This window comes from Vulpes vulpes, chromosome 15, assembly GCF_048418805.1.
Source record: "Vulpes vulpes isolate BD-2025 chromosome 15, VulVul3, whole genome shotgun sequence".
Taxonomy (NCBI): Eukaryota; Metazoa; Chordata; class Mammalia; order Carnivora; family Canidae; genus Vulpes; species Vulpes vulpes.
Genome location: NC_132794.1, coordinates 8,109,003 through 8,129,431, shown reverse-complemented (window position 1 = coordinate 8,129,431; position 20,429 = coordinate 8,109,003). Strand labels below are relative to the sequence as shown.

The 20,429-nt window shown below is 44.5% G+C and overlaps 2 protein-coding genes across 32 annotated transcripts in view; one reads left to right on the top strand and one right to left on the bottom strand.

Moving 5' to 3' along the window:
* Positions 1–43: 43 nt before the first annotated feature.
* PIGP (phosphatidylinositol glycan anchor biosynthesis class P) lies at positions 44–15,557 on the bottom strand. 7 transcript variants are annotated; one of them, XM_072740611.1, is made up of 7 exons: positions 15,312–15,531; positions 14,029–14,132; positions 11,252–11,368; positions 8,154–8,226; positions 7,487–7,605; positions 6,050–6,183; positions 44–2,278 (listed from the first exon to the last, which is right to left on the bottom strand). In XM_072740611.1, exons 3-6 carry the CDS (start codon positions 11,274–11,276, stop codon positions 6,053–6,055), a joined length of 348 nt encoding a protein of 115 aa, XP_072596712.1. In that variant the 5' UTR covers positions 11,277–11,368; positions 14,029–14,132; positions 15,312–15,531; the 3' UTR covers positions 44–2,278; positions 6,050–6,052. The 7 variants fall into 7 exon arrangements, with proteins under 7 accessions (XP_072596712.1, XP_025843654.1, XP_072596708.1 ...); XM_025987869.2 differs by lacking the exon at positions 11,252–11,368 and having other exon boundaries at positions 15,312–15,557; XM_072740607.1 differs by lacking the exons at positions 11,252–11,368; positions 15,312–15,531 and adding an exon at positions 14,287–14,332.
* A 42-nt stretch (positions 15,558–15,599) lies between these two features.
* Positions 15,600–20,429, top strand: part of TTC3 (tetratricopeptide repeat domain 3) — a 118,322-nt gene continuing 113,492 nt past the window's right edge. For 5 of the 25 annotated variants that reach the window (XM_072740605.1, XM_072740602.1, XM_072740585.1 and 2 more), the window contains exon 1: positions 15,626–15,701. The gene's annotated coding sequence lies outside the window, so the exon portion shown is untranslated. Of the gene's footprint in view, positions 15,817–20,429 lie in introns of all 25 variants that reach the window. The other 20 variants (XM_025987864.2, XM_025987862.2, XM_072740579.1 and 17 more) reach the window with 11 other exon arrangements.

Below are 20,429 nucleotides of genomic sequence, written 5' to 3'. Positions count from 1 at the left end.
TCTGTCCAATGTACTGCCCAGAAAAAAAACTGAGGTCACAGTGTCCTGCTGCAAGGGAAAGCGAGCTTTATTCCAGGTCATCATGTACCTCATTGAAAGTGGGGAACCACTTCAGAGAAGGCTGAGAGATGGAACACTAGGGGATGCAGAAGCCCGTCTGTTGGGGTGGGTGCCCACCCCAGCACTGATGCCTGGGTGTCCCGAGACAGGACAGAGGGACAGAGGTCTGGGAGAGGGGGGCCTTGAGTAGGTGTGGTCAGCAGGTGGTCTGTGGACCCCGAGCACGAGCCCAAGGCAGTCTGTGATCAGAGCAAGGAGGAGGTGTGGCAAGGGGTCTGGGAAAGGCACAGTGGCAGAGAGATAACAAACATGACAGATGAAATGCTTGTTCTTGGCTAGCATAAGCATACACAGCCCAAGGAAGAGTGAGGAAGGCCCCCTCCCCCTCATCCCTGAATGAATGATTATGAAATTCCTATCAACAGTGGACAGTGAGAAATCAAAACATACTTAGTAAGATTTGGAAAAGTGGAACATGGTGGCATTGCATATACTCCAGAAGCGAGGAGCACTTCATGGCCAGTGTTAGTCATGGCTCTCCAGAGAAACAGAACCAACAGCATACACATAGATACAGAAGAGATTTGTCATGGGAGTTGGCTTATGCGATTATGGGGCCTGCCATATGCCACCATCTGCCATCCATGAGCTGGAGAACCAGGAAAGCCTGTTGTATAATTCAGTCCAAATCTGAAGGCCTGAGAACCAGGAGTTCTGAGGTCCAAGGAGAGAAGATGGATGTCCCAGCTCAAGAAGAGAGAGAGAGAATCCACCCTTCCTCCACTTTTTAGTTCTATTCTGGGTCCTCAAAGGATTGGATGCCCACCCACACTGGAGAGGGTAGGTCTAATTTACCCAGTCTGATTCAAATGCTAATCTCTTCTGGAAACACTTTCACAGACTCATTCAGAAATACTGTTTTACCAGTTGCCTGGGCTTCTTTTAGCCCAGTCAAGTTGATGCATATAATTAACCGTCACACCAGATTAATGTTAGTGAACTGCAGGGATCGACCTTTTTGGAGATCAGTCTATTATATATTAAGTATCTTAAAAATGTTCAAGCCCTTTGACCCTGTAACAAATCCAACATCAGGAACCTAGCTAGCCCAAGGACACAACTTCACAAAGCTTATCCACAAAGAAGTTGATTGTTTATAATAGGGGAAAACAGGAGACAACCTAAATGTCCTGTGTAGGAAACCATGGTCTTTCTCCTCATATTTCTGCCTCAGTGACTAAAACCATTCTGCCTTCTTGGGGAAGGATTAGGGAACGCACTCCTGCACTCTATCCCACACTCCTTAACACTCAACGGGGAGGGGGTGTGACTTATCCAATGGGTGAGAAGATGGGTGAGAAATGGCAACTAGTGGGTTGTCTGCTATTTGCCAGGACCACCCAGGTGGCAGCCCTCCATGCTCTCTGGTGCATGCAGATGGCGGGGCCAAGTCTAGAGCATGCAGATGGCTGGGCCAAGTCTAGACCTCACATCTGACTTAAGGAAGAAAGTTTGGTTTTGGCTTCATTTTTATGCAGCACTTGACCATCTGGCCCCATCAATGATAAAGTGGACACTGCACTTTAATACCTGTTGGGTGCTTGTCCTTCATGGGATAGTGGTGAGGGGTGGCTGTGGTTACTCCAGCGCATGCCACCCATGGTTCATTGAGAACAGTCAAAAAGAGGGGGTCCTGGAAACCAGTGTCAGAGGGCAGGATGGGGCCTCTTGAAGCCGCCGCAGCAGCTGGTGCAGACTGACTCACAGCTATTTGTAATACGCAGGGGCCACGTAAACAGGCTTTATAACGCAAGTGAGCCAGCCTGGCCAACCATGGCGGGATTGGAGAGTGACATTTGAGTCACTCTGAGATTCTGGCTGGCGTCATCCTGCTTTGGCCATATGGCTTTCTATGACTGTGACCTATACAAGCAGAGCTTCAACACTGGATTTGCAGAAATAGCCTGAGACAGGTATTATTGGAGAGAGTTTTTCTCCTGGCCCATGTGAAAGATATAAAATCTCAGCCCACAAATGCCTCTGCTCAAGAATTTTCACTGATTTTCAATAAGGTCATCACTCGAACTCCGTGGCTCCTTTGGTTCCTGAGATCTCTATTGTATTTCCAGCAGAGAAGAGTTGGTTGTTGGTCATAAGTCCACACAGGTGACCATTGAGATATCCACTGGCTCTATGTGGCTCCATTCTGATTTGGTGGCTATTTTTTGAAAAAAAAAAAAAAATAGTGCTGTTTTTTGAAAAATGAACTTTGGTTGTGTCTAGACGATTAGAAAAGGTGGGATGAGTAAATTTCTTTTGAGAGGGCAATTGAGCGAGCAAGAATGAGCAGGGGAGGGCAGCCCGGGGGGCTCAGCGGTTTAGCACCTGCCTTCGGCCCAGGGCGTGATCCTGGAGACCCAGGATCGAGTCCCATGTCGGGCTCCCTACATGGAGCCTGCTCCTTCCTCTGCCTGTGTCTCTGCCTCTCTCTCTCTCAAGAATAAATAAAATTAAAAAAAAAAAAAAACTCAGTTATTCTCAAGTCTTCTGTCTCCTTTCTTAAAAAAAAAAAAAAGAATGAGCAGGGGAGGCGGATGGAGAATCTTAAGCAGCCCCCACCCATGCCCAGCGGAGCCTATTGCAAGGCTCCATCTCATGACCCTGGGATCATGACCTGAATCGAAATCAAGAGTCAGATGCTTAACCGATTGAGCCACCCAGGTGCCCCTAGGGATAAGTAAATTTCTGCCTGTTCCAAAGTAGTATCACAATTAACCAAACGGAGTTTTACGCTAAATGAGAAGATCTTGACAACTGCCACAGCCTGACCTGCACCTTGGGAAGACAAATCAAGAAGAGCCCCTTCTTTTCCGCCTCCCCTTCCCCACATCCTATCCAGGCTGCACTGTAGCGACTGGCTAGGAGGGGGATCTCTATTGTCCAATGTACTGGGGGTTTGGGACAACTGTGGCAGCCCTGGATTTATTCAGGTTTTCTAAGTTCTGTGGGTATGGGGCTGGTATTATATATTGGTTGTCCCACTGACTCCCTGAGAAAGTGGGTCATAGAAGTTTGGGGTTGGATCAGTTTGCTGAAGAAGTGACACCTATTCAAATGAGACCCTAGGCATCAGCTTCTGGGGAAAACCTAGGCTCCTGACTGAGATCCTGCTCAAACAGGGAAAATCAAGAAATTAGGGAAATTAGGGAGGGAAGAATTTTGGATTTGAATTCTCTTGGCTTATCATTAAGGTGGTTTCATATTTGGACTTCCATAATGAAATTCTTATTGAGAATCTAATTACTGGAGGGGGTTTTCTTAAGACTGGAAAATGTTTATACTGCATACATTTTGGGGGTATTTTATACTATTACTTGGGCTTATTGTAAAACACAGTGTTTTTTTCAAACATTTTTCTTAATTACAATATGCAGCAGGGAAATGCATTACATATCCTGGCCCTGTAACTGAAGCACAGTTTTTTACAAAATAAAAACATCTCAGCTGGGTTTCCCATGAAAGCAGAGCCTATGACAAAAGCTTGTGTGTGGGCAGTTTATTTGGGAAGTGACACTTGGGAGGAGTGGGCAGCAAGGGAGCAAAACTGAAGAGCCAATACAGGCATGCGTTGCTGAGGTCACCGTTGCCATGGTGACTGCAGCTCAGTCTCCCAAGACCTTCGGGGAGCTGACGAAAATGAAGCTCACAACTGCTTTGATGGGGGATGGATGCCTGCCACAGAGAGCTCCATGGGGTCCTTTGGGTGTTGAGCCGCCTCTCTTCAGGGTGCACTGCTGAGTGGCACCTGTGCTGACCTGATCAAAGGGCATCAGTAGCTGGAGTAAGGGGTGGACTAGAAAGGATCTGATGTGGCCAGGTCTTCAATCAAGATATTTATCTGTACCAAGTACAATACTGTATCCTACGCTAGTTCATACACACATACACACACACACTCACTCACTCTCTCTTTCTCTAGTTGAGGCCCACTAAGCAGTGGTTCTCAAAGCGAAGTCTGGAGACTCTGTTTCAGGGGGTCTGTGAGGCCAAAACCAATTTCATAAAACCATTAAGGTGCTATTTCTCTTTTCCGCTCTCATTCTCTCACGAATGTGCAGTGATTTTCCAGAGGCTTTGTGACATGTGCTATTGGAATGGATTGAATACAGAAGCAGATAGGAGAACCCAGCTGTCTTCCATTAAGGCAGACATTTAAAGAGATTTGCAAAAATGTAAAATAATGCTACTCGCCTAGCTAAATTTTAGGAAATATAGTTATTTTTCATAAAATGTTATTTAAATATATCAAAATGTAATGGGTTTATTATTTACAAACAAGTATTTTTAAAATTCCTATTTTAGTTTCTAAGTATATCCACATATATGAAAGCTCTTTGGAAACACTCTTTGTGAGTACAAAGGAGTCCTGAGATTTTTTAAAAATAGTGAGAATAGTTGCACTAAACTGACCAAGGCCCTGGAAAGAATCGAATCCCATAATTTGAGAAACATGGACATAATCTCTTGTGAGCTATAAAAACAATGTCATCGGGAAACAATGAAAAGTTAATAGGAGGCTTGAGGTGGGTGGGATACTGGAGTTAATTAAGGGCCTTTTCTGACCCCTTTCAAAACCTTCTTAGGCCTATCACTGGCCTGAGGGGAATACAAAAGGATGATTCTGAACCGGGCAAGAGTCTCACAAAGGTGGGAGGACTGCTCTGCTAACTATTCATTCTTCCAAAGAAACAGCTGCTCTCTGGTCACAGTCAATAATACTGTAATACTTTCACATGGTGACGGATGAGAACTAATCCTATTGTGGTGAACATTTTTGTAATGCATAAAAATATCAAACTGGTACCTTATCACCTGAAATTAATATAATATTGTATGCCAAATATAATTCAATGTTAAAAAGCACTAGTTACATGATATTAATGCTATGCTTCTGTTATAGGCAAGTAACTACAACCCAGATCAAGACTAACCTCTCAGCAGGTTCCCTCATGCCTTTCCTGGCAAATACTGCTATTGTGTATTTATCACCAAAGGTTAGTTTTTCCTGCTTTCGAGTTTCATATAAATGGAATCATACAGTATATATTCTTCTATGACTATTTTTTTTCCCTAACATATGTGTGTGATATTCATTCATGTTTGGCTCAGGTGGTGATCCCAGGGTTCTGAGGTCGAGTCCCACACAGGGTTCATTGCACGGAGCCTGCTTCTCCCTCTGCCTGTGTCTCTGCCTCTCCCTGTGTCTTTCATGAATAAACAAATAAAATCTTTAAAAAACAAAAACAAAACAAAACAAAAAACACGTAAGCACTTTCAGAAAGAATCTTAACATTGCTACAATTAGAAAAATACCTGGTATGTGCTAAGTACTCAACAAATGATTCTTTCTGAGACGCAAATCTGATGGCAAGAACACACAAATTAAAAGTACCCTTCTCCCAAATCTAAGAGTTTGAATTCTAGGCCTTTAAGAAAAAACAGCAGGAAGGACATAATTGCCATTTAAAAATTGCAACATGAACACTTCTCTGGAGGGACTTCTTGCTTTTACTGATATTTATTTTTTAAAAAGTCTGCTATATGGTAATGCAGTATTTTTTTTATTCTGTTCACTAATAACTAATATTTAAAAATTTGGTTTAAAAGAAGCAACTTACTTTTTTTTTAAATTTTTATTTATTTATGATAGTCACAGAGAGAGAGAGAGAGAGAGAGAGAGAGAGAGAGAGAGAGAGAGAGAAGGGGCAGAGACACAGAGGGAGAAGCAGGCTCCATGCACTGGGAGCCCGACGTGGGATTCGATCCCGGGTCTCCAGGATCGTGCCCTGGGCCAAAGACAGGTGCTAAACCGCTGCGCCACCCAGGGATCCCGTTTTTAAGATTTCAATATGGTGTGTAAGAATCAAAATAATTATGGTTAAAATCATTACATCAAAAACTTAAATGCGTGTAGTGTGAGTCTACATACAATTTAGTTTTTGGCATAATGTTCTTTGGTTGCAAGGAAGAACATCTGGTTTACTTCACTAATAGGAATATCCCTTAATGCTGGGATGGCCTCTTCTTGATATTTCTTCTGCTGTTGATTTTTAGCATAGTTATCTGTAAGAAGAGGACAAAAAGTTCTGTTTACCCAAGCAAGTTCTTCTATTCTTTCTGTGCCTTATGGAGATCCACCAGTTTACTAGGTTAACATCTGCATAATAACAAATACCATGTTGAACATAATTAAAAGGCTACTTAAATTCTCTCTTTAGAAGAAATGTCCCAATTAGAATGAAAATCAGGAAAGTACTTTCTGCATCTCTAACTAGTTTGAGAAATTAATATTTCATTCAACTACACAATGATGATTAAAGTCCCATCTGTGGGGACCCCTGGGTGGCTCAGCGGTTTAGCGCCTGCCTTTGGCCCAGGGCGCGATCCTGGAGTCCCAGGATCGAGTCCCACGTCGGGCTCCCGGCATGGAGCCTGCTTCTCCCTCCTCCTGTGTCTCTGCCTCTCTCTATCATAAATAAATAAATAAATCTTAAAAAAAAAAAGTCCCATCTGCACATTTCTCATAGGGACAGAATTATACCCAGGCTTAGAAAATATATTTAACCTAATACCCCCACATTATTAAATCATTTGGGTACATTTGTGCAAACTTAACAATGTCCCCTCTTTGCACAAATTGTCTATTTGCTGTAATTCTAGGCGAGAATGCAGGGAATACACTACCTTACCAGAAAGAAGTCTAAAAATACTATAACTGGTTTTCAAAATACATTGTATAGGCTAATGAAAAAAAGGTGTTGAAAAGTTAAAAAAAAAGAAAGAAAAAAACAAAACCACACCAAGCAACTTAGAAAACATTTCACTTCCAAAAAAACCCCCTTCACTTCCTAGAATCTAAGCAAGGTCAGGAATTTAATTTATTTTAATCTTTAGACTTAGGGGAATTAAAAAAAAAACCCTCCAAAAACACACTGTGGCTTTTCTATCTACCATAATTGGGGTCAGGTGTATACAAAGATCCTGAGGAACATGCACACTCTCGTATCCTTCTACTGCACAAGGTCTGCATGGACCTATTTGCTATTCTTTGATCAACACTGCCTGTTTAGGGTGAAATATTTTTCTCAGGCACAGTTGCTAAGGAACATATATACTTGTGGTCTTTATGGAAAAATATACCTGCTGACTGCTGCTGTAAATAGCATATTCATCAGAATTTATTTCTGCCAAATAAACATTTCCTCTGGTATAACTTTGTATTTATTTCTCCTGGGTTCTTTTTACTGTGGTGATGTGTATTACCTACTGCAGTCTATTCTTGGTTGCTTTTCTTGATAAAACTGCTAATACCTTGCTCTTCCCTCCCCGGCCCCCTCCCCAGCAGCTCCCTTTGATATTCATTTACCTGTGATTGTATGAATGGAGTTGAGTGGAGAGGTACTCATCATGTTTATTCCAAATAAGAGTACATAACCAATTAATATAATAATGAGGAGGTAGACGGGCAATGCAACTGCCCAATATCTGCAAAAGAATATTAAAGTAGGTAACTGTCTAAAAAGGTCATCATTCTCAAGAATCCATCACCAAGTTAAAATGCTTTTTAAATTTGATTTTTTAAAGTAATACATGTATATAAAATAGTCAAATTGTTCTACAAGGTCTGTAATGAAAAGCTGCAGTCCTATATCATTCTCTACCACAGCACTATGGAAAAAGTGGGAACTCAGTCAGTTACCTCTCACCTGTCTGCAATCCATTTCCTTGAATTCTTTTGATACTTATCTGCTATCCCATTATGTGTTCCTGTAGGTTTATATCTTAAATATTTTTCCTCTATAGTGTTATCTTAGCAAGATGTTGGGAGGAAATGGAGAAAATGATGTGTGTTCACCTCACTATCTTGAATTAGAGGTGTATAGATAATGACCTTTGAAAGCTTTACACTTCTATACGGCTATTTGTGGATCTTAAAAGAATAAATATTTAAAATTAGGGTAGTCATAAGGAAAAATTATGATCCTTAAAAACAGGATTAATATATATTTATTTAAGAAAAACATTAAACTTACTTTTGAGGCCAATAGGTTAAGCCTAAGGAGTTTAGCCAAGATTCAGGAATAAAAGCCCACACGAGATATAGTACTGCAGAAAGGAACAAACACAAGAATAAAGAGAAGTCAGTAAGGCATGCATCTAATTTATCAAGGTTCAGATAAAACAATAAGCTCCTGGGGTGCCTGGTGGCTCAGTCAGTTAAGCATCTAATTCTTGATTTTGGTTCAGGTCATGATCTCAGGGTTGTGGGATGGAGCCCCCATCAGGTTTTGCGCTCACCAGAGTCTACTCATGATTCTCTCTCCTCCTCTCCCTCTGGCCCTCTCACTCACACACGCTCTCTTGCTCTTTCTCTAAAATAAATGAATCTTTAACAAAAACCAAAAACCTTTTTGAAGGTTTCCTGATAACCTCAGAAATGAATTTTCTTTCTTTTCAGTCTCCTAGCTCCTTACTTACATCATTCTTATAATATCTGTGATAAAGTGGTATGTTTTGCCTTGCTGTGAAACGGACGCCTAAAACGTCACCATCTTGCAAATCCAAAACTCTGTGCCCATTAAACAACTCAGTTTCCCATTAGTCTTTTCTTTCTTTTTTAAAGATTTTATTTATTTATTCATGAGAGACAGAGAGAGAGAGAGAGAGAGAGAGAGAGAGAGGCAGAGACACAGGCAGAGGGAGAAGCAGGCTCCATGTAGGGAGCCCGATGTGAGACTCAATCCCAGGACTCCAGGATCATGCCCTGAGCCAAAGGCAGGCGCTCAACTGCTGAGCCACCAGGTGGCCCCCATTAGTCTTTCTTTTAAAACATGTCTTAACTCTCACATTGTATGTTAAGCAATTTAAGGGCAGAAATCACATCATAGCAATTGTTGTGTTACTTGTAGGACCTAGCAATTGGCTATATATATATATATCAGCCATTCAACACTTTATCCCCACAGGATTGAAATGACTATAGACACTGGTTGCTCCAAGGTGAATTTATCTACCGTTGTTCCAATCCACCTCATGATTCCACCTCATCTTACAGAATATAATCTTATTTCCCTCAAGCCCAGTCTTTGTGACACCTTTTATTGGTGTAAATACGTAAAAACAACAGCTAACCCCCAAGCGCTCACTGTGGGCTAAGCACACTTTAAAGCATCTCACACGCATTATTTAATTCAATTCTTAAAACAATCCTAGGATATGTATGCCATTTTTGCCATTTTTACAGATGAAATGAAATCTCAGAAATGTCACGGCATCTGCCCAAGGTAAGGGGCAGAGACAAATTTCAAACTATCCATATCAATGATGTTGAAGGAGTCATATTCTACATCGGGAGCATTAGAGACAACGGTGAACCCAAAAGACATGGCTCTGCCCTTCCTGAGCTTAAAATCTAGGGGAGGGAATAGAGAAGAGTAAATTGGTATTTTTTACCACATTGTGGTAAGTGCTAATGCGTAATAAACGGTGATATAAGAGCACATAAGAAGGACCTTAGTCGAGCAGCTTGGGTAGCTCAGTGGTTTAGTGCCGCCTTCAGCCCAGGGTGGGATCCTGGAGACCCGGGATAGAGTCCCACGTCGGGCTCCCTGCATGGAGCCTGCTTCTCCCTCTGCCGGTGTCTCTGCCTCTCTCTGTGTGTGTCTCTCATGGATAAATAAATAAATAAAATCTTAAAAAAAAACAAAAACAAAAACGACCTAGCCCCCACACTAGTGCTGATAGAGGTGATGTTAATGGTTTCCTGGAGGAAATGACTAAACCAGGGCCTAAATAATCAGTAGGGGATTAGCCAGGTTAAAAATGTATACATCTGGGGCCTGAAGATAAGGAAGGAAGGAAATACAAGAAAACGGTGATCCCTGCCATGATCCACAGAGAGAACACAAGGGATCTGGTGAGGGAATTGGTGTGACTAGATAGTAGAGAGAAAAGGTGTCATGGGACAGGGTTGCAGCTTGTGATAGCTTTTAAGATGAATGAAATACAAAGAGTAGGGAAGCATAACATAAAATCATAAATGGAAGTGACTGACTTTACTTAATTGACTGAATGAACATTTATTCAACATTTACTCTATGCCAGGCACTATGTAAAAGTCAAGGCTATATAGAAATAAGAGAGTCCCGATTCTCACAAACTAGTGTGTAGGACAGAAATGAGTCAAATGTGATGGTAAGAACTTCCCATGCATTAGCTCATTTGACCCTTTCCAAACTCTCTAGGGTGCACGGTATTATTATCCCTAATCCATTAATGAAAAAAATCAAGGCACAGGGAATTTCAGTAACTTGCTTCAGATCTCCCAGCTAAAAGTTACTGCGCTGGAATGTGAACCTAAGCAGTGTGTTCATACTATACTTTCAGGCATAGCAAGAGCATTAGTAAAACCATGCAAGTGGGGAGGAGTATGATGCATCTTGGGGAAACTTTAAGCCATTTAGAGTGAATGCGGCATAAAGTGTAAGGCTCTGAGTGCTGAGAAATAAAGATAGGAATGTGAACAGGTCCCAGATCATGAAATATATTGTACAAGGAACTTGGACTTTATGCTGTAAGCAATGGAGTGAACTGGATATTTTTGTCTGTTTTAAACTTTAAAGATATAGCAAACTACAAAGAGAAACGACTATTCATACCCCAACCAGGGGTTTTAAGCAGAGGAGTCAGGGGATCAGCCAGATTAAAAAGGTATATAGTTGGGGCCTACTGATGAGGAAGAAGTAAATAGAAAATGGTGTTTCCTGCCATGATCCAGAGAGAGAGCTGTAATAATTTTTTTTAAAGATTTTATTTATTTATTCATGAGAGACAGAGACACAGGCAGAGGGAGAAGCAGGCCCCATGCAGGGAGCCCAACATGGGACTCAATCCTGGGACCCCGGGGACCATGACCTGAGCTGAAAGCAGATGGTCAACCACTGAGCCACCCAGGCATCCCGAGAGCTGTGATGATTGTGTGCAGGATGTATCTGTGGAAGAGCAGAGGCAGTAAGAAGCCCCACCAGATGTGGCAGGAGTGGATGAGTTAGGAGGAGAAGAAAAAGTGTAAGTGAAGAACAACTCCTAGGTTTTTAGAGTGGATGTCTAGAAACTTCAAGCCATGGGGCACCTGGGTGGTTTAGCTGGTTAAGCATCTGACTCTTGATTTTGGCTCAGGTTGTGACCTCAGGATGGTGGGATCAGCTCCATGCTGGGTGAGGAGCCTGCTTAAGATTCTCTGTTCTCTCTTTAAAAAAAAAAAAAAAAAAAAAATCAAGCCTGAGGACACAGAGTACCTGAGCACTCCTCTACAGAGCAATAAGTGATCTTCCAGAAATATAAATCGGACCAGACTGCTTGTCTGCTCAAACTCTTAAAATAAATTAGATACCTTTAGAATAAAATCCAAACTCCTTGCCAGGGCTTGCAAGAACTTAAATGTCCTGCCCACCTCTCCAATGTCCAGTCTTGGTGCCCCATGCACCAGCTCCAGACAATGTCTCAAGGCCATTGAGACTGTCTGCCTGGAATGTTCTTCCTTTCACTCTTTTAATGGATGGCTCCTTCTCTTCCATCATGTCTTAGTCAACTATCACCTTCTTAAATGAGGTGTTTCCTCTCACTTGCTATTCCAATTGTGTCCCACCCACCACACTCTCTTTACTCCCTATCATTTCCCTTTATTTCCTTCAATGTTATCATCAAAATCCGTAATTACTGTTACGGACTGGATGTGTGCATGTTCCCCAAATTCATACATTGAAGCTCGAATCCCTAAACCTAACTACCTCCCAAAATCATGAGGGTGGGGTCCCATAATGGGATTAGTGCCGTTAAAGGAAAATAAGAGACCAGGGCTTCTGTTCACTCTCCCTCCACTCTGTAAGGACACAGCAAGAAGGTGGCTGTCTGCAAGCCAGGAAAAGGGCCTTCACCAAGAACCCAACCTGCTGGTACCCTGATCTTGTACTTCCTAGCTTCCAGAACCTTGAAAAATAAATGTCTACTGTTTAAGCCTCCCAGTCTATGATATTTTGTTATAGTGGCCTGAGCAGCCTGAGAAAATTGCCTTGTTTTTAATTCAGTAAATATTCAAAAGTACAGAGAATTGTGTAATCCTCCTGCACCCACTACCTAGTTTTTTTTTTTTTTTTTGATGATAGTCACAGAGAGAGAGAGAGAGAGAGAGAGAGAGAGACAGACAGAGACACAGGCAGAGGGAGAAGCAGGCTCCATGCACCGGGAGCCCGACGTGGAATTCGGGTCTCCAGGATCGCGCCCTGGGCCAAAGGCAGGCCCCAAACCGCTGCACCACCCAGGGATCCCCCACTACCTAGTTTTATCATAATTGCCAGGTATGGCCTCTGACTTCTCTATCCTATTACTTTTGCCTCACTTTCTCAGGCTTCAACCTCACTGACCTGCACCTGTTCCGTGAACCCACAGGCATGCTCTTCTAAAGGCTTCTGTACTGGCTATTCTCTGGGTGACTCTTTTCCCAGATTGCCCCATGGCTAACTCCCACTTTTCATGTCTGTGCTGAAATCTTATCTCTTAGTGAAGCATTTCCAGACTGCTGTATTTAAAACAGCAACCTCCTCCCATTTCTTATCCTCCTTTCTTAATTTTTCCCCATGGTACATGTTATCATCTGACATCCTATTTGTATTACTTATTTAATTTGTTCATTGGCTATCTCCCCCTACTAGAATGAAAACCCTCTGAGAGCAGGAAATTTTTGAATATTTTGCTCCTCCTTTGCCTATATCAGTGGCAAGTAGTAAGCACTCAAGAATTTGTAGCATTAATTTTTGGTTGTGGGCCATAACAACTTCTTACTAGGTATGTCTCTGGAGGCAAGGGAAACAAAACCAAAATAAGCTATTGGGATGTCACCAAGATGAAAAGCTTCTACTTCTATATGGAAGGAAACAATCAATGAAACTAAAAGGCAACCTACAGAATTTTATCACCACCCTTTTAAGATGAAGAATCTGAAGGTTGAAGAGCTTAGACAAATGGTCCCGGGTGACACAGCTAGTCCCTGGAGGAGTCAGGATTTGAACTCAAGTCACAACTTCTTTAGTCCATACACTACCCTTGCCAACAGCATGGCTGGCTGTACTGATGCAGTCAGAGTTCAGAAATACTACACTCCCCCCCCCCAAAAAAAAAAAAAAAAAAAAAAAGAAATACTACACTCCCTCACCTCCCTTGTATTCCACAAAATTCCAAAAAGTTGGATGGGGACACTCAATCTTTCTCCTGTTTTCCTTAGAATTCCTACATCCTTTAGAGGAGAGACCTGGGGCCTGCTGTGCGAACCTGGGCACATTACTGTCTCAGTAAGCATCAGTTTTCCTTATTGGAAAATAGGATCTTCCAAGAACTAAGCCAGATCTAGCAAAGTAAAGCGCACATAGCTTCTCCAGCCTAATTCTCTTCACTTGGCTCCCAGAGGCTGCACCTGCACCAACTTACTCACTCTAAACCTGTCATTCAAAACCTTCCCACACCTTTCTTCTTATCGCTGGAGAGAAACCTCACCCTGATTTCCCAGTTGGATTTCAGGTCTCTCTACTGGGTTCCCATGGCTCTTTTCACACTGTTAATTGTAGATTTACTGGTCTTGTCTTGTCCAGAAGACTATGACCACAGGGACCGGGTATTACCTACTTTGCGATCCTGTCTGGTGCTGTATAAATATTTATTGAGATTATTTACGCTTGTGTCGGACATATCAAACACCAAGTGCAAATTCCCTTCAGGTTTTCTTAAAAAAGAGACAGAGGGGTAGAAAAGAATCACAGATCATTATGTGCACATTCTAAGAACAAATGCAGTAATATCCTTGCCGTTGAACACAAGAACAAAAAGGCACTGGCCATCCATCAGGGAAGTACTTACTGAAGCCAAATTGGGAGCTTAAGAAAAGAACAAAGCCATAAATCGCTCTTTCTGGCAATGGCGACGGTGAATTTTCCACCATTTTCCCTGTGGCTTTAGACAATCTGTGGGAAGGAAACACAATCATCATCAATGATTTACTCCCCACTCCTCACACTGGTCTGTTGCAGCCTCATCGCTTTGGTAGGGGCACGGCCTCCGCAGCTTCCCGCCCCCACCCCCAGCCTAAAGCAAGGCTACGCGGGCCCCTGCACGCACACCAGTGGGCAGGCGCGCGCTCCCTGCGGCAGAGGGCAGGGGAGGGAAAAGGAAAGGAGAGAGAAAGGGAGGGGAGGGAAGAGGAGGGGAGGGGAGTGGAGGGCAGAAGAGGGAACAGGAGAGGAGGGGAGAGGAGGGGACGGGAGGGGGACAGGAGAGCAGAGGAGGGGAGGGGAGGGGAGGGGAGGGGAGAGGAGGAGAGGGGAAAGGAGAGGAGGCCGAGGGCAGGGGAGGGGAGGGAAAAGGAGAGGAGAGAGAAAGGGAGGGGAGTGGAGGGCAGAAGAGGGAACAGGAGAGGAGGGGAGTGGAGGGGAGGGGGGCAGGAGAGCAGAGGAGGGGACGGGAGAGGAGGGGAGAAGAAGGGAGGGGAGAGGAGGAGAGGAGAGAGGGGAGAGGAGGGGAAAGGAGAGGAGGGGATGGGACGGGAGAGCAGAAGACGGAACAGGAGAGGAGGGGAGAGGAGGGGACAGGAGAGCAGAGGAGGGGACGGGAGAGGAGGGGAGAGGAGGGGGGCAGGAGAGCAGAGAAGGGGACGGGAGAGGAGGGGAGAAGAAGGGAGGGGAGAGGAGGAGAGGAGAGGGGAGAGGAGGGGAGAGGAGGGGAGGGGACGGGAGAGCAGAAGACGGAACAGGAGAGGAGGGGACGGGAGGGGAGAGGAGGGGAGTGGACAGGAGAGCAGAGGAGGGGAGAGGAGGGGAGGGGAGGGGGGCAGGAGAGCAGAGGAGGGGAGGGGAGAGGAGGGGAGGAGAGAGGAGAGGAGGGGAGTGGACAGGAGAGCAGAGGAGGTGACGGGAGGGGAGGGGAGGGGAGAGGAGGGGACGGGAGAGCGGAGGAGAGAAGAGGAGGGGAGGGGAAAGTCGGGGAGGGGAGAGGAGGGGAGGGCCGCGCGCCGCTCCCGCCCCGCAGGCTTCGCCTCCCTGCAGAGACGGCACAGCAGGGCCGGGACCGGTCCTGCCCCCCCCCACCCCGGGGGAGCTTCCGTTTCTCATTCTAGGGTAGAGATGGGGGGGGGGCAGGCCCTGGACCTGAGGTGTTGGAAGCGCCCACGCAAGCCCCTCCCGACAGCTCGGCCGCCTCCGCGCCCAGTCCCCTGCGCAGGCGCCTTCCGAGGAGCCTCCGCGGGGGCGAGAGGCGAAAGCCGAAGGAAAGGCCGGGCGGCCGCGGCGCCCCCTCTTCCGACCCCGGCGCGGGCGCAGGCGCAGGCGCAGCGCGACCCTCGTCCGCCGGAGCGCTGGGCTCGCGGCCGCGGAGGGGGCGGGGCGGCGCGCCTGCGCCTGCGCCTGCGCGCTGCCCACGTGACGCGCCTGCCGCCCGCGCCGCCGCCCGCTCCCGCCCGCCCGCCGGCTGACGTGGAGGGCCCGAGGCGGCGGCGGCGGCGGCGGCCCGCGTCCGAGGCTCGCGGGCGGCGGGCCCCGGTGAGTGCACATCTGGCGCGCGGCGGGGCTCCCGGATGTGTCACCTTGTCGCGCTGCAGCCGAGATGCCCGGGGAGAGGGGCCCTGCACACCCCCTCCGTGGGTGTGTGGTGAGTGTGGGTGTCGCTCGCTGTGGTGCCCGCGGTGTGTCTGCGTGGGTCGGGGTGCGGGGGCGCTGGGGGTGTGGCCGCTCCTGTCGGACCCAGGGGGTGTGTCCCCTTTGTCTCACGGTCCCCTCCGGCGAGCTCGGGGTGAGGGTGGGAGTGGCCCCTTTGTGCGCGCGTCCCCCTGCCCCGCCGCCCGCGCACTCGTCGGGAGGGCGACCCCCCTGCAGGCCACGGGGGCCGGGGTCGGGGCCGGGCTGCGGGCACGCGCCTGCGTGTGGCTTCTTTTGTGTCGCGCCCGTTCTGGGTCGCGGCGGGGGCGCCTCGAGCTCGTGGGGGGGGGGCGCCTTCTGCGTGTCCCCGCCCCGCCCCCTCCCCCCTCCCTCTTCCGGGGACTGCGCCTTCTGCAGTCCTGACCCGGTCCTAGAGCATCCCCCACCCCCGTGCCTGGGCCCTGAACCGGGGTCTCCCTTCCCTCGTGCGCGTTCCTGAACGCTCGTGTGCCTCCCGCCTGCGCCCCCCGTGTTGGTGACAACCGCAGTCGAGGCCCGGGGGCGGCTTCCCTCCCAGGGAGGGGACCTGGAGGTGGGAGGTGGGGGTGGGGGTGGGTGGGAAAACCAACCCAGCGCTCCCCCCTCCCTCCTCCTGGGAGCATCCTCCCTCCCTCCCTCCCTCCGTCCGCCCGCCCCCGACGAGGGTGGGAAGGGGCCGACGGCGGCGGGAGCGTTGACGACATCGAGTGTGGCTTGTGCAGCCAGCTTTTTCTGGGGACGGAATTTGGGGGGCGGGGGGAGTCCAGGGCCAGAAATGGAGCCAAAGCGTAGGTGAATTTTGGCTGGTGACGGTGCAGAGTGCTTTTTCCAGAAGCGCCGTAGATGCCCAGAGCCCTTCAGCTGCAAAGACTCCTTTTGCAAAATACACACACGCACACGCCAGTTGGGCAAATGCATTGTCGCTGTGCCTGGGCGTCCTTGGTATAATACATAACGGGTTCGTCTAGCGTTTGATGGCGTTCGCATAAATTCCCTCTCTCGATTCTGCCCAACATCCTGGCGAGGGCACTCAGTAGACATCGTGCAGATTTTTACTCCTCCCTTGGCAGCAGTTTTCTCATAGTCACAGCTCTAGTTAGGACATTTTTTTTTATTATTATTATTATTGCAAGAAATGGGCATTTTATCCTAAGGGAAATGGGGTTTGTTACAAGGATACACAGGGAAAGAAACCTCTCGGATCGATTAAAGATCCACCTCCTACGCTGCTTCTTGCTCAAAGGCTCGTGCTCTGCGCTCGAAGGCTGTGTTTTGCTATTATTTCTTTCTGTTCATTTGATCAATTTTCTTACCTTTGCCTAATTTCCCTTTTTTTTTTTTCTTTTTAATTTCTGGAATATTTCTCATATACGATACAAAGGGGGGAATCTAACCAACCCACGACTCAGATTTGCAAATGTAATTATTTTGCCAAATTTGCTTCAGATCCTTTTTTATTTTAAGAGATAAAATTGCAGATACTGGAGGCGCTCCGAGTACCCGCCCCTCCTTCTCTAGAGGTAGCCACCGTCTTCAGATTTGTGCGTATAATTCCCTTGCGTATTTTAGAGTTGGTTCACAGTGAATCCATAAACAATATGCAGTGGTATGTGTTTTAAATCTGAATGGTATTAAATGATATTAAGTCTTTTTGCAACTTGCTTTTTTTGATCAGCATCAAATTTGGGGATTTATATACAAATACATTGGTTAATTGTGTGATCTCTGGTTCATTCATTTTAATTGCTGGTATAGAATTCAATTGTATGAATATACCATACTTTATCCATTTCCCAATTGATGGACTTTGAAGTTGTTTCTGGTTTTCGACTCTAAAAACAATCCTGCAGGAAACACCTTTGTACTTGTCTGCTTGCGCACACATTTGAAAGGTGTATCTAGGAGATAACACCTCGTAGTAGAGTTGCTGGATAGTAGAATATGTGCATCTTCAACTTAACTAAGTATCACAGAAGCTCTCAGAATGATTGTACTAATTTTCACTCTCACTGGTATTGAGTGAGGACACCCATTTCCTCACATCCTTGCTAATATTTTATGTTACTAGACTTTTACTTTTTTTGTCTCTGCTTTACTGACCAGCTTCCTTATAACTTTAGCTTATGGCTAAATTTGCTTGTAGCCACCTTGGCTTTTGCTTTAGCTATGTGTCAGATGGGTTCATCTCTCACAGCTAACTGGCTCAGTCTTTATCTCAAGTGGTCTTCATAAGATTAAATCCAGTAAAAATTTGTTTTGCACCTATGGTTGATGTAAAGATAGTAATTTCCATAGTATGTTTTATGTACCTCTCTAGTGGCAGTTGAGGTGATGTAATTTTAAAATATGATGAATGGTTTTGAAAAATCCTTTTTCCTTCTTTAATGTAATGTTTGGTACAGTCAAACCACATGTAACAAAAATGAAAAAATTATATGTGACGTATATGCAGGTTGTGAAGCAAAACAGTAAAATGAACACCAATCAATACACCACTCAATCCAAGAATCAAAATGACCAGTATTATATGTGCTCACCTCCAGAGTGACTATCCTGAATTGTCTGTCATTCTTTGCTTTTTAAAAATTATTTTGTCAGATATGTGTATATCCCTCAACAATGTATTTTATGGTTTCTGTTGTTTGAGATTTTAAAAAAAGGAATTCTGGATACAGTTTTCTAAGACTTGATTATTTCATAAGCTCAATGTTTCTAAGAGTCACTGATATTGAGTAGAGATACAAGTCATTAATTTTCACTGCTGTGTAATATTCCACAGGTGAATATAACACAGTGTATACATTCTTCTTGACCGTTTGGCTATTTCTAGGTTTTGCTATTATGAAGATTCTTGTACCTATCTTCTGGTACACAGTTATAAGAATTTCTCTTAATTTGCATCCTGATATATGACCCCCAACGGGATAATGATATTTCTAGGGAGTACTTGGGGGAGAGTAATATTATTGAATCAATTTCTACTGTGTACTCTTTCTTAAAATTGATAATGCCCGAGGCCTGTGTTAGAGGCCTCCCGTTCTACTTTCCACCTTCCCTTTCCTAGTAGCACTTCTACCTTAAGATAAGGAAGGCATACCACTTGTTCATATGGAGTATTTCTAAGGCATTGTCCCAAGCAGAAAAACTCCATGGAAAACAAAGAGGTAATTCAAAATCCTATATTCAGTATATAAGTAAACATATTGTATATTACACATATAATTAAATATATTGCAGGTCTGATATATAAACAAATCATATATATATGTAAGTCATATATATATATATAGTCTTAGAGAAAGCTTTTTCTAATCCAGGTGCTTCCCGTCTCAAGAGTGACATTTGCAATACATTTCACATTTTATGTCTAATTATCGGTGTATATAGTAATTTTTGATCAATTCTATGCTATAACAGTTTAGGCCAATGATACGTCAGTTTTCTTAAATATCCCAAGAAATTCATCATTTGCAATTATTTAAACTTGGGCTGAACACTTTTAGATGTCATCTTAGTGTGAAAATGATTTAAAACATTTTTAGTGGTTTGTGAGTAAAGAAAGTTGGAATACTACGATGGTAAGCTATTTGCTAGAAGTCAAATCCCTGGGTTATGGAGTATGAATGTTCAACTTTACCAAATGGTTTTCTGAAGTGATTGTACCACCTTGTATTTTGGCCAGCAGTTTTGTCAATTTATATACTTTGATAAGCAGTGTATAAGAGTTATAGCTGAGTCATATCTACTTCAACACGTATCCTCATATATCTTGATATTTGCCAACCAAATGGATATGAAAGAATGTGTTATTGTGATTTTAATTTGCATTTCTTTGTTAATGAGTTTGAGCATCTTTTCATATGTTTATGAACTCTTTCTCTTTTGTGAAATATCTGGTCATCTTTTACCCATTTTTCTCTTGGGTTGTCTTTTAAAACTAATAAACTGGTAACACTGATCTTTTATTGATTGTATGCACTGTAAATATCTTCTTCCAGTTCATGGCTTGTCTTTTTACTCCTTATGGTGTGTTTTGGTGAACAGAAGTTCTTAATTTTCATGTAATCTAATTGGAGACTTTACCTTGCTTTGGAATTATAAAGACATTCTCCTGTGTTTCTTTTTAGAAGTTTTAAAATGATGTCTTTCACATTTAAATTCATAATTCATCTGGTATTGATTTTTGTGTACAAGTGAGGCAGTGATCCACATTCATTTTTTTCCTCCCTGTGGCTGCAGCTGTCTCATACCATGCATGGAATTGGCCCTCTGTTTACCAGCATGGTTTTGTTTCTGACCCCTTTCTGTGCCACTTGTCTCCTTCACTGTCTCTGTGTTAGATCACGCTGTCATAATTAATCCTTTAGCTTTACCAGAAATCTTGCTATTGGGGGCAGGAGATCTTGAGTCTCAGATGTTCTTGGACCTTTGTTCTTGTTTTAAGAATCAACCTATCACATGATGTGAAAAACTCTTTGGGAATTAATTGGAATTATTGAATCAATATGAGGGAGAATTGAAATCTTTAAGATTTTGAGCGTTCCTGAGAACATGGTATGTATTTCATTTATTTAGGTTTTTAATGTCTTTTAA

What these genes read in the sequence shown, in the direction of transcription:
- PIGP (XM_025987869.2), bottom strand. Translation starts at nt 14,110, where the DNA reads ATGGTGGAAAATTCACCGTCGCCATTGCCAGAAAGAGCGATTTATGGC. An exon ending in TTAACCTATTGGCCTCAAAA is followed by an intron (nt 7,606 to 8,153) that starts GTAAGTTTAATG and finishes ATTCTTTTGCAG; the next exon opens with ATATTGGGCAGTTGCATTGC. An exon ending in CTCCATTCATACAATCACAG is followed by an intron (nt 6,184 to 7,486) that starts GTAAATGAATAT and finishes CTCTTCTTACAG; the next exon opens with ATAACTATGCTAAAAATCAA.